Here is a 17,198-nt window from a genome sequence, read left to right as displayed (position 1 = left end):
GCGATCTTCACAAGTTTCTCATGGGGTCCCCCGAGGTGCAGTCATTGGTGTAGAGGGAGAAGCGCAGTGGGGAGAGAACACAACCCTTGCTGTTGTCCGGGTGCTGGATGTGATGTTCCCTTGCCTTACCTGCTGCCTCCTGTCAGTCAGAAAGTTGGTGATCCACTGACAGGTGGAGGCCCCGGCACTGTGAGCTGGGTGAATTTGCGATGCAGGATATCAGGGATGATGGTGGCAAATGCCGAGCTGAAGTCCACAAACTGGATCCTAGCGTAGGTCCCTGGAGAGTGAAGTGGTTTGTTTTGTGACCAATCACCAGACCAGTCTCTCAAAGGATGTCATGACCACAGATGTAAAGGCATTGAGTCCTGTGATGGCAGGTTTCTTTGGGACTGGGCTGATGGCGAAGCTTTTGAATCAAGAGGGCACTTCACACAGCTCCAGTGATGAGTTGAAGATCCACGTTAAGATGGGGACCAGCTGCACAGGCAGGAACTGGACACACCGTTTGGTCCTGGAGCCTTTGAGTTGATGGTTGTGAAAACCTGTAACAGACGCTGTTAAGGTCCTCAGTCAGTCTATTGTTACCTGCAGGGTTGAGTGTGGATTTCCTTTGACCTCTCACAGGTCTTTCCAAACTGCTGAGGGGTCGTTAGCTGAGAAGCTTTGTTTTAGCGTCTCAACGTAGCTCCATTTAGCTACTCTTTGTCAGTTTGTTCCTAGCATGCTTGAACAGGACCCAGTCCCCACTTCTGTAGGCATCCTCCTTGGCCTGACACATCTCCCTAAGCTGAGGGGTAAACCAGGGCCTGTTGTATGTGCAGAAGTCCTGTACACAAGTCCTCACAGAAACTGATGTATGATAACAAATGTTTATTATAATTCACAATCATTCTTATTTGTCCGGCAGACGTCCAGCAGCTGTTTGGCCGTCAAGAAGAACCTCTGCTTCAGTTACTTGGGGGGAGCTCCACTTTGAAGCGGGAGGATCCATATCCCTCGCACTTTAAAGAGGAAGATGATGAACTCTGGATCACTCAAGAGGGAGAGCGTCTTCTAGGGCAGGAGGAGGCTGATCTCACCAAGTTTCCACTGACTGTTGTCTCTGTGAAGACTGAAGACCATGAAGACAAACCACCTGAGTCCTCACAGCGTCATCACAGTGAAAGTGAGGAGAAGAGAGAGGCGGAGCCTCCAAGCAGCAGCTCAACTCAACACATGACAACAGAAGCTGATGGAGACCACTGTGGAGGATCACAAGCAGACAAGCTCTTAGCTCCACTATCAGATAGTGAGGACACAACGTCACACTCTCCTGACACTGATGATGAACACTCTAAAGATGATAAGACATGTCACACTGACAACACACACTTCACGTGCTCTCACTGCGACAAAACTTTTAAATACCATTATAATTTGAAAATACACATTAGAATACACACTGGAGAGAAACCTTTTTCCTGTTCAGTCTGTGGCAAAACGTTTAATCGCCGTAACAATCTGATAATACACATGAGGACGCACACTGGCGAAAAACCGTTTTCCTGTTCAAGCTGCAACAAAAGCTTTTGTGACCAATCAAACCTTGTGGTACACATGAGAACGCATACAGGGGAAAAACCTTTCAGTTGTGCGGTTTGTGCAAAAGGCTTTGTGAGAAACTTTGTTTTGACTCAACACATGCGGACGCACACCGGAGAAAAACCTTTCATTTGCTCAAACTGTGGCAAAAGGTTTTCTCAGAGGGGAAAGCTGCAGTCACATATGAGATCACACACAGAAGTGAAACGTTTTAGTTGTTCAGTCTGCAGTAAAAAGTTCTATGATGAACATAATATGCAAACTCACATGAAAACACACATAGGAGAAATGCCCTTTAGTTGTTCAGTTTGTGCCAAAGGCTACGTTAGAAACTCCGATTTGGTTTCACACATGCGGACACACACCGGAGAAAAACCTTTCAGTTGTTCAGTTTGTGGTAAAAGATTCTCTAGCAAACGAAATATGCAATCACACATGAAAACACACACAGGAGAAAAACCTTTCAGTTGTTCAGTTTGCGCTAAAGGCTTCGTGAGAAACTTTGCTTTGACTCGACACATGCGGACACACACCGGAGAAAAACCCTTCATTTGCCCAAATTGTGGCAAAAGGTTTTCTCAAAAGGGAGCATTGCAGTCACATATTCAAACACACACGGGAGTGAAAAGTTTCAGTTGTTCAGTTTGCAGTAAAAGATTCTCTCACGAACGAAATATGCAAACTCACATGAGAACACACACAGGAGAAATACCCTTTAGTTGTTCAGTTTGCGCAAAAGGCTTTGTTAGAAACTCTGATTTGGTTCAACACATGCGGACACACACCGGAGAAAAACCTTTCCGTTGTTCAGTTTGCGGTAAAACGTTTTCTCAGAAGGGCACAATGCAGTCACACGTGAGAACACACTCAGGAGAAAAACCTTTTAGTTGTTCTGTTTGCGGTAGAAGATACTTTAGCAAATCTAGCATGCAAACGCACATGAGGGCACACACAGGAAAATGACATTTCTTTTCTGAACGTCCTCTTTGAACAGACTCCAGCATAGTCATTAATGGTCTGCTGCAGGGCCTCTCTAAAGTCTGGACCCGGTTTCAGATCCAAATCACGAGTCAGTCTGGACCCATTAGAGACACAGCCACTCCCGCCTTATATTATGATTTACAAATTAAGTTTCTGTTAGGTACTGGTTAAAAATAAATCAATAAATGGTTTGCAATGATAAATAGAGTGTCTTGACATATGATTCCATTAAAGATAACCGATAATATTTCCACATATTTCACTTAAATTCATAACTGGGATAAGAACATGTCACATACGAGTCCAAATACTTTCACAGGAACACATCACACCCTGACATTTGGTAAAAACAAAGTCCATCATAAATAATAACAGTAATGATAACTCATATGTCTGTATTATTATTTGGTGCCCTGTTGGTACTTCTTTAAGATACACATCCTGCTCCAACACACACAGTCAGCAGTTTGCTCAGTGTCACGCTGTGTTGACCTTTGACCCTGCCCTGTCACATCATTAGGAGTTAGACACACTGTTAGGATCATTTGATTGCATCAGTATACTCACACATATGAATAATGTCTAACAAGTAAGATTCATAAAGTGTGTAAATAATGAATGACCCCTATTGTTAATCAGAGTGTATATGATGTGTTTTGGAAATGCCTTATAGTTTCACAACAACCTTGATGGCAAGTACATGTACGCGTCTCATCTTGACGGACTTTTCCCCGGAACACAAACGTTGAAGACGGCACCATTTTTGTTTTGTTTTTGAGATTGTGCTAGTATTGTTTTGAAAGTGTGCAGGCGGCATAACAATTCTTCATGAGTTTAAGACACTTCCACTCAAAAGTGTGATACTCAGGTAGCAATCATCTATGTTCATGTCATGAGAAATATTATTTTTTTACAACAAAAGGTGTTCAGTGAGTTCATTTTTTAGTTGTTGATGTTAGCCTGCACAGGAAATGGAAATTAGCCTTGGACTAGAATACACATTTTCCATATGTGTCGTTAATATGTACTGTCCATATTTATAAATAAATATACACTCTATATATAATATACACTCTTCTAGATCTTTGGGATGTGTGCAGAGGTTCATTGTGCTCTGACAGCATTCCTTTGTTTGTCAACAATGTCTTGTTTGAAACGCTACCCGGAAAATAACAAACATTTAGTCAACACAATTACATTTACTTCAGGTGTATTTAAGAGTCTTTTTGAGACATTTGCCACGTTCCCAAGTTGTTGTGTGTGTGTGTGTTGTATTTCTACCCTTCTTGAGACAACAACAAGGAAAAAGTAGCTTCCATATGAGGAGGTGTGAACAAGTTAGGACATAAATCATGGTCCCAATACTGAAAACCATTGCATCTAATAGAGAATGTCTACTTTGTACCCCTGGTGGTGAAATCTATCAAAATGAGGGTGGTCCCAAAAAGGAGGGATTTTTCAAATTGATTTTGTGTTGGTTTTAAAAGTGCTCCCCCTCTGGTCAATCTATGAAATAACAAGTGTGTGTAAGAAATTGACGTGCGCCGCCTTTGGCCAAAATTAATTTAAGAAAAATAAATAAATATGTATGTATAGACATACTGTAATAACGTGAAGTAAATAATGAATATTAAAAAACAATTACAAACAAAAAATGTTTTAAATAACTAAAAGCTTACGTATATATTATTAATGTTGTAAATACACATCTTTATATATCTAGAAAGGGTGGTCCTAAAGAGGTAGGCATTTTTCACAGGTCTCAAGAAGGTAACAAATACAAGAATGTGTGTGTGTGTGTGTTTCTTGTATTTCTACCCTTCTTGAGACATCAAGGAAAAAGTAGCTTCCATATGAGGACGTGTGAACAAGTTAGGACCGAAATCATGGTCCCAATACGGAAAACCATTGCATCTAATAGAGAATGTCTCATTTGCGCCCCTGGTGGTGAAATCTATCAAAATTAGGGTGGTCCCAAAAAGGAGGGATTTTTCAAATTGGCTGTGTGTCGGTCAACATATGAAATAACAAGTGTGTGTAAGAAATTGACGTGCACCGCCTTTGGCCAAAATTAATTAAAAAAATAAAATAAATATGTATGTAGAGACATACTGTAATAACTTGAAGTAAATAATGAATATTAAAAAACAATTACAAACAAAAAATGTTTTAAATAACTAAAAGCTTACGTATATATTATTAATGTTGTAAATACACATCTTTATATATCTAGAAAGGGTGGTCCTAAAGAGGTAGGCATTTTTCACAGGTCTCAAGAAGGTAACAAATACAAGAATGTGTGTGCGTGTGTTTCTTGTATTTCTACCCTTCTTGAGACATCAAGGAAAAAGTAGCTTCCACATGAGGACGTGTGAACAAGTTAGGACCGAAATCATGGTCCCAATACTGAAAACCATTGCATCTAATAGAGAATGTCTCATTTGCGCCCCTGGTGGTGAAATCTATCAAAATTAGGGTGGTCCCAAAAAGGAGGAATTTTTCAAATTGGCTGTGTGTCTGTCAACATATGAAATAACAAGTGTGTGTAAGAAATTGAAATGCGCCCCCTTTGGCCAAAATTAATTAAAAAAAATAAAATAAATATGTATGTAGAGACATACTGTAATAACTTGAAGTAAATAATGAATATTAAAAAACAATTACAAACAAAAAATGTTTTAAATAACTAAAAGCTTACGTATATATTATTAATGTTGTAAATACACATCTTTATATATCTAGAAAGGGTGGTCCTAAAGAGGTAGGCATTTTTCACAGGTCTCAAGAAGGTAACAAATACAAGAATATGTGTGTGTGTGTGTGTGTGTGTGTGTGTGTGTGTGTGTGTGTGTGTGTGTGTTTCTTGTATTTCTACCCTTCTTGAGACATCAACAAGGAAAAAGTACCTTCCATATGAGGACGTGTGAACAAGTTAGGACCGAAATCATGGTCCCAATACGGAAAACCATTGCATCTAATAGAGAATGTCTCATTTGCGCCCCTGGTGGTGAAATCTATCAAAATTAGGGTGGTCCCAAAAAGGAGGGATTTTTCAAATTGGCTGTGTGTCGGTCAACATATGAAATAACAAGTGTGTGTAAGAAATTGAAATGCACCCCCTTTGGCAAACATTTATTTTAAAAATATGTATATAGAGACATACTTTAATAACGTGAAGTAAATAATAAAGATTAAAAACCAATTACAAACAAAAAAATAAAAAAGCTTACCTTTTTTATATTTGCATAGTATGTATAGATTATTAATGTTGTAAATACACATCTTTATATATCTAGAAAGGGTGGTCCTAAAGAGGTAGGCATTTTTCACAGGTCTCAAGAAGGTAACAAATACAAGAATGTGTGTGTGTGAGAGTGTGTGTGTGTGTTTGTTTCTTGTATTTCTACCTTTCTTGAGACATCAAGAAGGAAAAGTAGCTTCCATATGAGGAGGTGTGAACAAGTTAGGACATAAATCATGGTCCCAATACTGAAAACCATTGCATATAATAAAGAATGTCTACTTTGCACCCCTGGTGGTGAAATCTATCAAAATGAGGGTGGTCCCAAAACGGAGGGATTTTTCAAATTGACTGTGTGTCGTTTTAAAAGTGCTCCCCCTCTGGTCAACATATGAAATAACAAGTGTGGGTAAGAAATTGACGTGCGCCGCCTTTGGCCAAAATTAATTTAAGAAAAATAAATAAATATGTATGTATAGACATACTGTAATAACTTGAAGTACATAATGAATATTAAAAAACAATTACAAACAAAAAATGTTTTAAATAACTAAAAGCTTACCTTTTTTATATTTGCATAGTATGTATATATTATTAATGTTGTAAATACACATCTTTATATATCTAAAAAGGGTGGTCCTAAAGAGGTAGGCATTTTTCACAGGTCTCAAGAAGGTGACAAATACAAGAATGTGTGTGTGTGTGTGTGTGTGTGTGTTTATTGTATTTCTACCTTTCTTGAGACATCAAGAAGGAAAAGTAGCTTCCATATGAGGAGGAGTGAAGAAGTTAGGACATAAATCATGGTCCCAATACTGAAAACCATTGCATATAATAGAGAATGTCTACTTTGCACCCCTGGTGGTGAAATCTATCAAAATGAGGGTGGTCCCAAAACGGAGGGATTTTTCAAATTGACTGTGTGTCGGTTTTAAAAGTGCTCCCCCTCTGGTCAACATATGAAATAACAAGTGTGGGTAAGAAATTGACGTGCGCCGCCTTTGGCCAAAATTAATTTAAGAAAAATAAATAAATATGTATGTATAGACATACTGTAATAACTTGAAGTAAATAATGAATATTAAAAAACAATTACAAACAAAAAATGTTTTAAATAACTAAAAGCTTACCTTTTTTATATTTGCATAGTATGTATATATTATTAATGTTGTAAATACACATCTTTATACATCTAAAAAGTGTGGTCTAAAGAGGTAGGCATTTTTCACATGTCTCAAGAAGGTAACAAATACAAGAATGTGTGTGTGTGTGTGTGTGTGTTTCTTGTATTTCTACCGTTCTTGAGACATCAAGAAGGAAAAGTAGCTTCCATATGAGGAGGTGTGAACAAGTTAGGACATAAATCATGGTCCCAATACTGAAAACCATTGCATCTAATAGAGAATGTCTCATTTGCACCCCTGGTGATGAAATCTATCAAAATTAGGGTGGTCCCAAAAAGGAGGGATATTTTAAATTGACTGTCGGTTTTAAAAGTGCTCCCCCTCTGGTCAACATATGAAATAACAAGTGTCTGTAAGAAATTGACGTGCGCCGCCTTTGGCCAAAATTAATTAAAAAAAATAAATATGTATGTAGAGACATACTGTAATAACTTTAAGTAAATAATGAATATTAAAAAACAATTACAAACAAAACAATTTTTAAATAACTAAAAGCTTACCTTTTTTATATTTGCATAGTATGTATATATTATCAATGTTGTAAATACACATCTTTATATATCTAGAAAGGGTGGTCCTAAAGAGGTAGGCATTTTTCACGAGTAACCCCTGGCTGCAGCCCGCAGATCGAGGAGGGGCTTATTTTCCCTCAATGTGGGCGGGTCTCAACGTTGAGCCCGCGGGCTCCATCTGGTGGCGGAGATCCGGCACAGCACAATGACTTAATATGGAAAAAGGTTCATGTATTTTTTAGACTTAGACATTCCTACTTTTAACTTGTCAAATGTGTTTTTTTACCATGAAAAAAAATATGTATATATATATATATATATATATATATATATATATATATATATATATATATATATATATATATATATATATATATATATATATATATATATATATATATATATATATATATATAAACCATAGCATTTACCATGAAAAAAAAAGAATAATAATTATATATAAACCATAGCATTTCCATAAGAGTATAGACACATATTATTTTGCACACTCAATTATATTAGCTAAGTCAAATAAACCAAAGACAGAAGACTTTGCATCATTGATTTTATTTTTCACCCCAGGTTAAAAATGTTTGATCTGTAAAGAAAAAAAAAATGTTGTAGCCTAGCCAAATACATTCCTTAAGCTTCCATAAATGTTTAACAATGGCAAGTATCAAGGTATTTTTCTGGCCCATAACAAGCAACCCTGTTCCTTGTTTCCAGTTCTGTTAATTTTCCACTGTCTAGAAAGGAAACAGATTGCGGTTCTTATAGGCACAATCAAAATGCAAGATGTAAAACTAAGGTAATTGAAATAAGTGGAGGAATTACGCTTTAGTCTAGCAATAGTTGACTACAAGACTAATTAATCACATGACCTCTCACCTGTAGCCCTCCTTGCACTCGTCGCCGTTTTCTGTCCTGCAATCGGTCTTCTTCAGACCTTAGTGATTTAATGACAACATACATTCACTATGAAAACATTCATGTTGGTCTGTTGACCGTGAGTAAAACATTTTTTTTGTGATTTGTGATATTCAAAGCACTTACGGCATTGGGAAGTTCTGCAGGAGAGCGAGACACCACCATCTCCTAATTTGCAGCATGTTTTCCTTTGAAGAAGGAAATGCAGGAAGATGTTAATATCCATCCATCCATCCATTTTCTACCGCTTATTCCCTTCGGGGTCGCGAGGGGCGCTGGAGCCTATCTCAGCTACAATTGGGCGGAAGGCGGGGTACACCCTGGACAAGTCGCCACCTCATCGCAGAGATGTTAATATGTTGTAAAAAAAATAACACCTTGTACACTAAGCATAATGTGTCACGATTTACACATACCTCTCTGAAATCACAATTGGCCCCCATTACAATGTACAGAGTGTACTGTAAGCCAAGAGGTACTGCTTAATATAATGTCAGGCGTATTCCCAAGGATACATTTTTTTCAATACAAATTAATGTGGTTTTAATGTAGCAAGCAAACATTTTGACAGACAACAGCAATGCTATAACATGCTGATTTGGTCTTACCATCAAAACAAACACGCCACAGTTGTTGGAGCACCCTTGCTTTGTTAGGCCCTGAGGTGTGAACAATGTATTTTAATAAAAGTATGGCAAGAAAATAGTAAAAAGTTAGCAAATGCTATTATATAATGTCTCACCTGGACATCATTCACACCAAGCTCTCTCCAGGGGCCAGAAGAGAGGCTGTGAGCAACGTGTCTGTACAAAGCAAGGGTGCTCCAACAACTGTGGCGTGTTTGTTTTGATGGTAAGACCAAATCAGCATGTTATAGCATTGCTGTTGTCTGTCAAAATGTTTGCTTGCTACATTAAAACCACATTAATTTGTATTGAAAAAAATGTATCCTTGGGAATACGCCTGACATTATATTAAGCAGTACCTCTTGGCTTACAGTACACTCTGTACATTGTAATGGGGGCCAATTGTGATTTCAGAGAGGTATGTGTAAATCGTGACACATTATGCTTAGTGTACAAGGTGTTATTTTTTTACAACATATTAACATCTCTGCGATGAGGTGGCGACTTGTCCAGGGTGTACCCCGCCTTCCGCCCAATTGTAGCTGAGATAGGCTCCAGCGCCCCTCGCGACCCCGAAGGGAATAAGCGGTAGAAAATGGATGGATGGATGGATATTAACATCTTCCTGCATTTCCTTCTTCAAAGGAAAACATGCTGCAAATTAGGAGATGGTGGTGTCTCGCTCTCCTGCAGAACTTCCCCATGCCGTAAGTGCTTTGAATATAACAAATCACACAAAAAACGTTTTACTCACGGTCAACAGACCAACATGAATGTTTTCATAGTGAATGTATGTTGTCATTAAATCACTGAGGTCTGAAGAAGACCGATTGCAGGACAGAAAACGGCGACGAGTGCAAGGAGGGCTACAGGTGAGAGGTCATGTGATTAATTAGTCTTGTAGTCAACTATTGCTAGACTAAAGCGTAATTCCTCCACTTATTTCAATTACCTTACATCTTGCATTTTGATTGTGCCTATAAGAACCGCAATCTGTTTCCTTTCTAGACAGTGGAAAATTAACAGAACTGGAAACAAGGAACAGGGTTGCTTGTTATGGGCCAGAAAAATACCTTGATACTTGCCATTGTTAAACATTTATGGGAGCTTAAGGAATGTATTTGGCTAGGCTACAACATTTTTTTTCTTTACAGATCAAACATTTTTAGCCTGGGGTGAAAAATAAAATCAATGATGCAAAGTCTTCTGTCTTTGGTTTATTTGACTTTGCTAATATAATTGAGTGTGCAAAATAATATGTGTCTATACTCTTATGGAAATGCTATGGTTTATATATATATATTTTTTAATTGTTTTTTCATGGTAAAAAAAAATACATTTGACAAGTTAAAAGTAGGAATGTCTAAGTCTATCAAATACATGAACCTCTTTCCATACTATGGTTTATATATATTTTTTTTAAATTGTTTTTTCATGGTAAAAAAAATACATTTGACAAGTTTTTTTTTGTTTTTCTTTTGCAAATATTTGTATTGAATTTTACAGTTAAAATCACATTTAACAGTCATACTTTGGTCACGCAAAACCTTCATACAATCGCACATCCACTCATACCCACTCACATGCACACTTGAGGAGAGAGGTGCACTTAAACTTTAACAATTCAAGGTTTACAGTATAAACAGTATTAGAAAAGATACCCAGATATTGTATATATATATATATATATATATATATATATATATATATATATATATATATATATATATATATATATATATCCATCCATCCCGCTCTGGCTCAGGATCAGCTACAGGCTATCCAGACCATAGTGGATGAACATTCCTCGGCATCAAGGATCCTCAGGAAGTGATCCCAAGATCACCTCTCGAGGACCTCTCCACCGTTCACACTTAAAAAAGAAAAGGAAAGTCACAGAAGTTGATCAGATGTAAAACAATACAAAATAAAAAGACACAAAAAATAAATAAATAAATAAATAAGCAAGTAAACCGTGGCAAGGCCATATCAGAAGTAACAAAAAAAAACACAATAATAGTGTAGGATCAATACAGAAAATAATGAAGATAATAAAAAAGGAATAAAACTACAAAAAAGATGGCAGATACATTTGACAAGTTAAAAGTAGGAATGTCTAAGTCTATCAAATACATGAACCTTTTTTCATACTATGGTTTATATATATATATATTTTTTATTGTTTTTTCATGGTAAAAAAAATACATTTGACAAGTTAAAAGTAGCTTTATTGACGTTTGAGAATGTGTGCTGCCGGATCTCCGCCACCAGATGGAGCCCGCGGGCTCAACGTTGAGACCCGCCCACATTGAGGGAAAATAAGCCCCTCCTCGATCTGCGGGCTGCAGCCAGGGGCACTTGTTTTTCACAGGTCTCAAGAAGGTAACAAATACAAGAATGTGTGTGTGTGTGTGTGTGTGTGTGTGTGTGTGTGTGTGTGTGTGTGTGTGTGTGTGTGTGTGTGTTGTATTTCTACCTTTCTTGAGACATCAAGAAGGAAAAGTAGCTTCCATATGAGGAGGTGTGAACAAGTTAGGACATAAATTATGGTCCCAATACTGAAAACCATTGCATCTAATAGAGAATGTCTACTTTGTACCCCTGGTGGTGAAATCTATCAAAATTAGGGTGGTCCCAAAACGGAGGGATTTTTCAAATTGATTGTGTGTCGGTTTTAAAAGTGCTCCCCCTCTGGTCAACATATGAAATAACAAGTGTGTGTAAGAAATTGACGTGCACCGCCTTTGGCCAAAATTAATTTAAGAAAATAAAATAAATATGTATGTATAGACATACTGTAATAACTTGAAGTAAATAATGAATATTAAAAAACAATTACAAACAAAAAATGTTTTAAATAACTAAAAGCTTACGTATATATTATTAATGTTGTAAATACACATCTTTATATATCTAGAAAGGGTGGTCCTAAAGAGGTAGGCATTTTTCACAGGTCTCAAGAAGGTGAAAAATACAAGAATGTGTGTGTGTGTGTGTGTTTCTTGTATTTCTACCCTTCTTGAGACATCAACAAGGAAAAAGTACCTTCCATATGAGGACGTGTGAACAAGTTAGGACCGAAATCATGGTCCCAATACGGAAAACCATTGCATCTAATAGAGAATGTCTCATTTGCGCCCCTGGTGGTGAAATCTATCAAAATTAGGGTGGTCCCAAAAAGGAGGGATTTTTCAAATTGGCTGTGTGTCTGTCAACATATGAAATAACAAGTGTGTGTAAGAAATTGAAATGCGCCCCCTTTGGCCAAAATTAATTTTAAAAATATGTATATAGAGACATACTGTAATAACATGAAGTAAATAATAAAGATTAAAAAACAATTACAAACAAAAAAAATAAAAAAGCTTACCTTTTTTATATTTGCATAGTATGTATATATTATTAATGTTGTAAATACACATCTTTATATATCTAAAAAGGGTGGTCCTAATGAGGTAGGCATTTTTCACAGGTCTCAAGAAGGTAACAAATACAATTAATGTCATGACTTGGTCCTTGGGTTTTGTTTCTCCGGAAGGCAATGGAAAATTGGTGCGGGCAAGGCGTGAATTTAAATACATGATTTATTTTAACACTAACTTCAAAAAAAAAAAGCAAACAAAAGGCGCGCACAATGGCGGAAGTAAAAAACTTGGCTATAAACACAAAACTTGCACAAAGGCAGAAACTATGAACAATGAAACAAGAACACTAACTGTGGCATTAATAAACAAAAACTTACTTGGCATGGAACTGAGAACAAGGCATGAAGCAGAGTGATGAAAAAGTGTGCAGAGCATAAATGTGATGCCGCCAGGCCGACTAACAGAAAACAATGGACTTAAATAATACAGACATGATTGGTGAAAACAGTTGCGTGACTCAAAACGTGAAACAGGTGCGTGACATGACAGGTGAAAACTAATGAGTTGCTATGGAAACAAACAAACAAGGAAGTGCAACCAGGAACTAAAAAGAGTCCAAAAAACAAACAACACATGGCCAAAACAAAAACATGATCGACAGACATGATATATATATATATATATATATATATATATATATATATATATATATATATATATATATATATATATATATATATATATATATATATATATATATATATATATATATATATATATATATATATATATATATATATATATATATATATATATATATATATATATATATATATATATATATATATATATATATATATATGTATGTATATGTGTGTATATATGTATATATATAACATTGCTCTCTGAATGTTTTGGGCAGTGGGGGAAATACTGCATATTTCACTTTTATTATAAAAAACAAAGCTGTCTTTGTTTTAAAAATAAAAATAAAAACAGTGCGGACGTTAAAAGTTAAAAGATTAAAAGATTTAGCTGAAAGCTAAGGTGAACATAAAAGTTTTCAGTCTAGTTTTAAAAGTAGTCAGAGTTGGGGAGAGTCTGACATCTTCAGGAAGTTAATTCCAGCTATTTGTTGCATAGTGACTGAATGATGATCTCCCTTGATTTGAGTTTACTCTGGGAACCGCTAACAGATTGGTCTCAAAAGATCTTAGTGATCTAGAGGGCTTATATAGTGGGAGCATATCAGTGATATACTTCTGCCCTAGACCATGTAGTGATTTATATGTGAGCAGGAGGATTTTGAAATCAATTCTCTGATGTACAGGGAGCCAATGTAAGGATTTAAGAATTGGTGTAATGTGCTCACATTTTTTGGTTTTTGTTAGAACTCTAGCAGCAGCGTTCTGAACAAGCTGCAGCTGCCTGACAGTTTTTTTGGGAAGACCTGCAAGGAGACCATTACAATAGTCTAGCCTACTGGTAATAAAGGCATGCACAAGTTTTTCAAAGTCTTGAGCTGACATGAGCCCTCTAAGTCTTGTTACATTTTTGAGGTGATAGTTGGCCGATTTTGTTACTGATTTGATGTGACTGTCGAAATGTAAATCAGAATCTAAAATAACCCCAAGATTTCTGGCTTTATTTGAGGTTTTCAGGGACAGTGATTGAAGGTGTTGGACGACGTTAAACCTTTCTTTTTTAGCACCAAAAATAATTATCTCAGTTTTATCTTCATTTAGTTGTAGGAAATGTTGGCACATCCAGTGTTTGACTTGCTCAATGCACTGGCACAGGAGATCTATGGGGCGATAGTCATTTGGTGATAGCGCTACATAGATTTGGGTGTCATCGGCATAGCAATGAGGGTCAACGTTATTATTTTGCATGATTTGTCCTAGTGGGAGCATATAGATGTTAAATAAAGTCGGCCCCAAGATTGAACCTTGGGAGACTCCACACGTTACGTTGGTTGGTTCTGATACAAAGTCATCAATGGAAACAAAATAGTTCCTATCTTGTAAATATGACTTGAACCAGCGTAAAACGGTGCCTGAGATCCCCACCCAGTTTTCCAACCTGTCCAAAGTTAAATAAAAAAATTAAAAATAATTTGACTTGTTTTTAACATTGTAATGACTTATCCCCGGGAGCCCTAAAGGTAAAAAAAAGTTTACAAATCCATATATTTTGTGATGGTTTGACAATGAAAAATATCAAAATGGCCCCCGCAGGCTGTTTTTTTTCTTTTCACTATCTTTCTTTTTTTTTTTTGCCATTGCTCAAAAAAAATAAAAAATCAATGTTATAATGAATTATTGACCTACTCAAGGCTCCAATTATTTCACTTTAAATTGTTTTATGTGGAAAATATTGCATATATTGTGTGGTTGCCATACAAAAACATCAACGTTTCCTTTGACAAAAGAACATAAAACAAACAAAATAATAGTTCAAACATAAAATCGACAGATATATCTGAAGTTAATCTCGTAACTTAATTGTTGAAAGTTAAAAAAAACAACTAATACAAATGTATCACTTTATGAGTGGGGCACCTTTGGGATCCCAAATATATTTAATGGGATTTTATTTATCTTTTCACTGTGATTACTCAAAAATAATAATGAATTAAAATCAATGGTGTACTGCATTATTGATCTTTTTAAGGCTCTAATTACTTCACATCAAACATTGCTTTCTGAATGTTTTGGGCAGTGGGGGAAATACTGCATATTTCACTTTTATTATAAAAAACTAAGTTGTCTTTGACAGAAAAGACATAAAACCTTTTTTTTAATTATTTTTTTTACTTTATATCAACCTGAAGTTGATATACTTTAGAGATTAACTGTAAGCATTAAATAAATAAATAAAAATAATAATTTGACTTGTTTTTAACATTTTAATGACTTAGACCCTTTATGGTCCCCGGGAGCCCTAAAGGTAAAAAATAAAAATAAAAATCCATATATTTTGTTATGGTTTGAAAATGAAAAATATCAAAAATGGCCCCCGCAGGCTGTTTTTTTTATTTATTTTATCTACCTTTATTTTTTATTTTTTTTGCCATTGCTCAAAAAATAAATAAATCAATCAATGTTATAATGAATTATTGACCTATTTAAGGCTCCAATTATTTCAAATATTTCACTTTAAAATGTTTTATGTAGAAAATATTGCATATATTGTGTGGTTGCCATACAAAAACATCAACGTTTTCTTTGACAAAAGAGCATAAAACAAACAAAATAATAGTTCAAACGGAAAATCGACAGATATATCTGAAGTTGATCTCGTAACTTAAGTGTTGAAAGTTAAAAAAAACATCTAATTTTACTGTAAGCGTTGAATAAATCCAATCCAATTCACTTTAGTTATATAGCACATTTAAACAGCAAAAATGTTTCCAAAGTGCTGCACAACAATATAAAAAAATATATATAATTTAAAAATATTTTGACTTGTTTTTAACATTTTACTCACTTCGACCCTTTATGGTCCCCAGGAGCCCTAAAGGTAAAAAAAGTAAAAAATTAAAAAATCCATATATTTTGTTATGGTTTGAAAATTAAAAATATCAAAATAGCCCCCGCAGGCTGTTTTTTTCTCTTTTGTCTATCTTTATTTTTCTTTTTTTGCCATTTCTCAAAAAATCTATGTTATAATGAATTATTGACCCATTCAAGGCTCCAATTATTTCAAATAATTCACTTTAAAATGTTTTATGTGGAAAATATTGCATATATTGTGTGGTTGCCAGACAAAAACATCAACGTTTTCTTTGACAAAAAGAGCATAAAACAAACAAAATAATAGTTCAAACGTAAAATCGACAGACATATCTGAAGTTGATGTCGTAACTTAAGTGTTGAAAGTAAAATAAAACAAAAAACTAATGAAAATGGCTCACTTTATGAGTGGGGCACCTTTTGGATCCCAAATATATTTAATGGGATTTTATTTATCTTTTCACTGTGATTACTCAAAAATAATAATGCATTAAAATCAATGGTGTCCTGCATTATTCATCTTTTTAAGAATCTAATTATTGTTTTACTGTAAGCGTTAAATAAAATAAAAAAATAAAAAATAATTTGACCTGTTTTTAACATTTTAATGACTTAGACCATGTATGGTCCCTGGGAGCCCTAAAGGTAAAATAAATAAATAAATAAAAAATCCATATATTTTGTTATGGTTTGAAAATGAAAAATATCAAAATGGCCCCGCAGGCTGTTTTTTTTCCTTTTGTCTATCTTTATTTTTCTTTTTTTTCATTGCTCAAAAAATCTATGTTATAATGAATTATTGACATATTCAAGGCTCCAATTATTTCAAATAATTCACTTTAAAATGTTTTATGTGCATATATTTTGTGGTTGCCATACAAAAACATCAACGTTTTCTTTGACAAAAGAGCATAAAATAAACAAAATAATAGTTCAGACATAAAATCGACAGATACATCTGAAATTAATCTCGTAATTTAAGTTTTGAAAGTAAAAAAAAAACGAATTTTACTGTAAACGTTAAATAAAATTTAAAAAAAAAAAATATATATATATATAACTTGTTTTTAAAATTTTAATGACTTAGACCCTTTATGGTCCCCGGAAGGTTAAAAAAAAAAATCCACATATTTTGTTATGGTTTGAAAATGAAAAATATCAACGCATGCTTTAATTTTTCCCGTGTGTGGCCCTCAGTGGAAAAAGTTTGGACACCCCTAAATGATATCTATGTGGCAAACGTGAGGGTGGAACCAAAGTATC

At 35.1% G+C, this 17,198-nt stretch overlaps 1 protein-coding gene across 2 annotated transcripts in view; it reads left to right on the top strand.

Annotated features, from left to right (window-relative positions):
* The window catches only part of LOC133640585 (oocyte zinc finger protein XlCOF6-like), a 404,169-nt gene extending 400,548 nt beyond the window's left edge, over nucleotides 1-3,621 (top strand). For both annotated transcript variants that reach the window (XM_062034084.1, XM_062034085.1), the window contains one exon: nucleotides 911-3,621. In XM_062034084.1, coding sequence (XP_061890068.1) covers nucleotides 911-2,547 — 1,637 coding nt within the window. In that variant the 3' untranslated portion in view covers nucleotides 2,548-3,621. The remainder of the gene's footprint in view (nucleotides 1-910) is intronic.
* Nucleotides 3,622-17,198: the final 13,577 nt, after the last annotated feature.

Source organism: Entelurus aequoreus, linkage group LG23 (genome assembly GCF_033978785.1).
Source record: "Entelurus aequoreus isolate RoL-2023_Sb linkage group LG23, RoL_Eaeq_v1.1, whole genome shotgun sequence".
NCBI lineage: Eukaryota > Metazoa > Chordata > Actinopteri > Syngnathiformes > Syngnathidae > Entelurus > Entelurus aequoreus.
The sequence above is the reverse complement of the archived record's forward strand: the minus strand, read 5'-3'. Positions and strand labels throughout refer to the sequence as shown.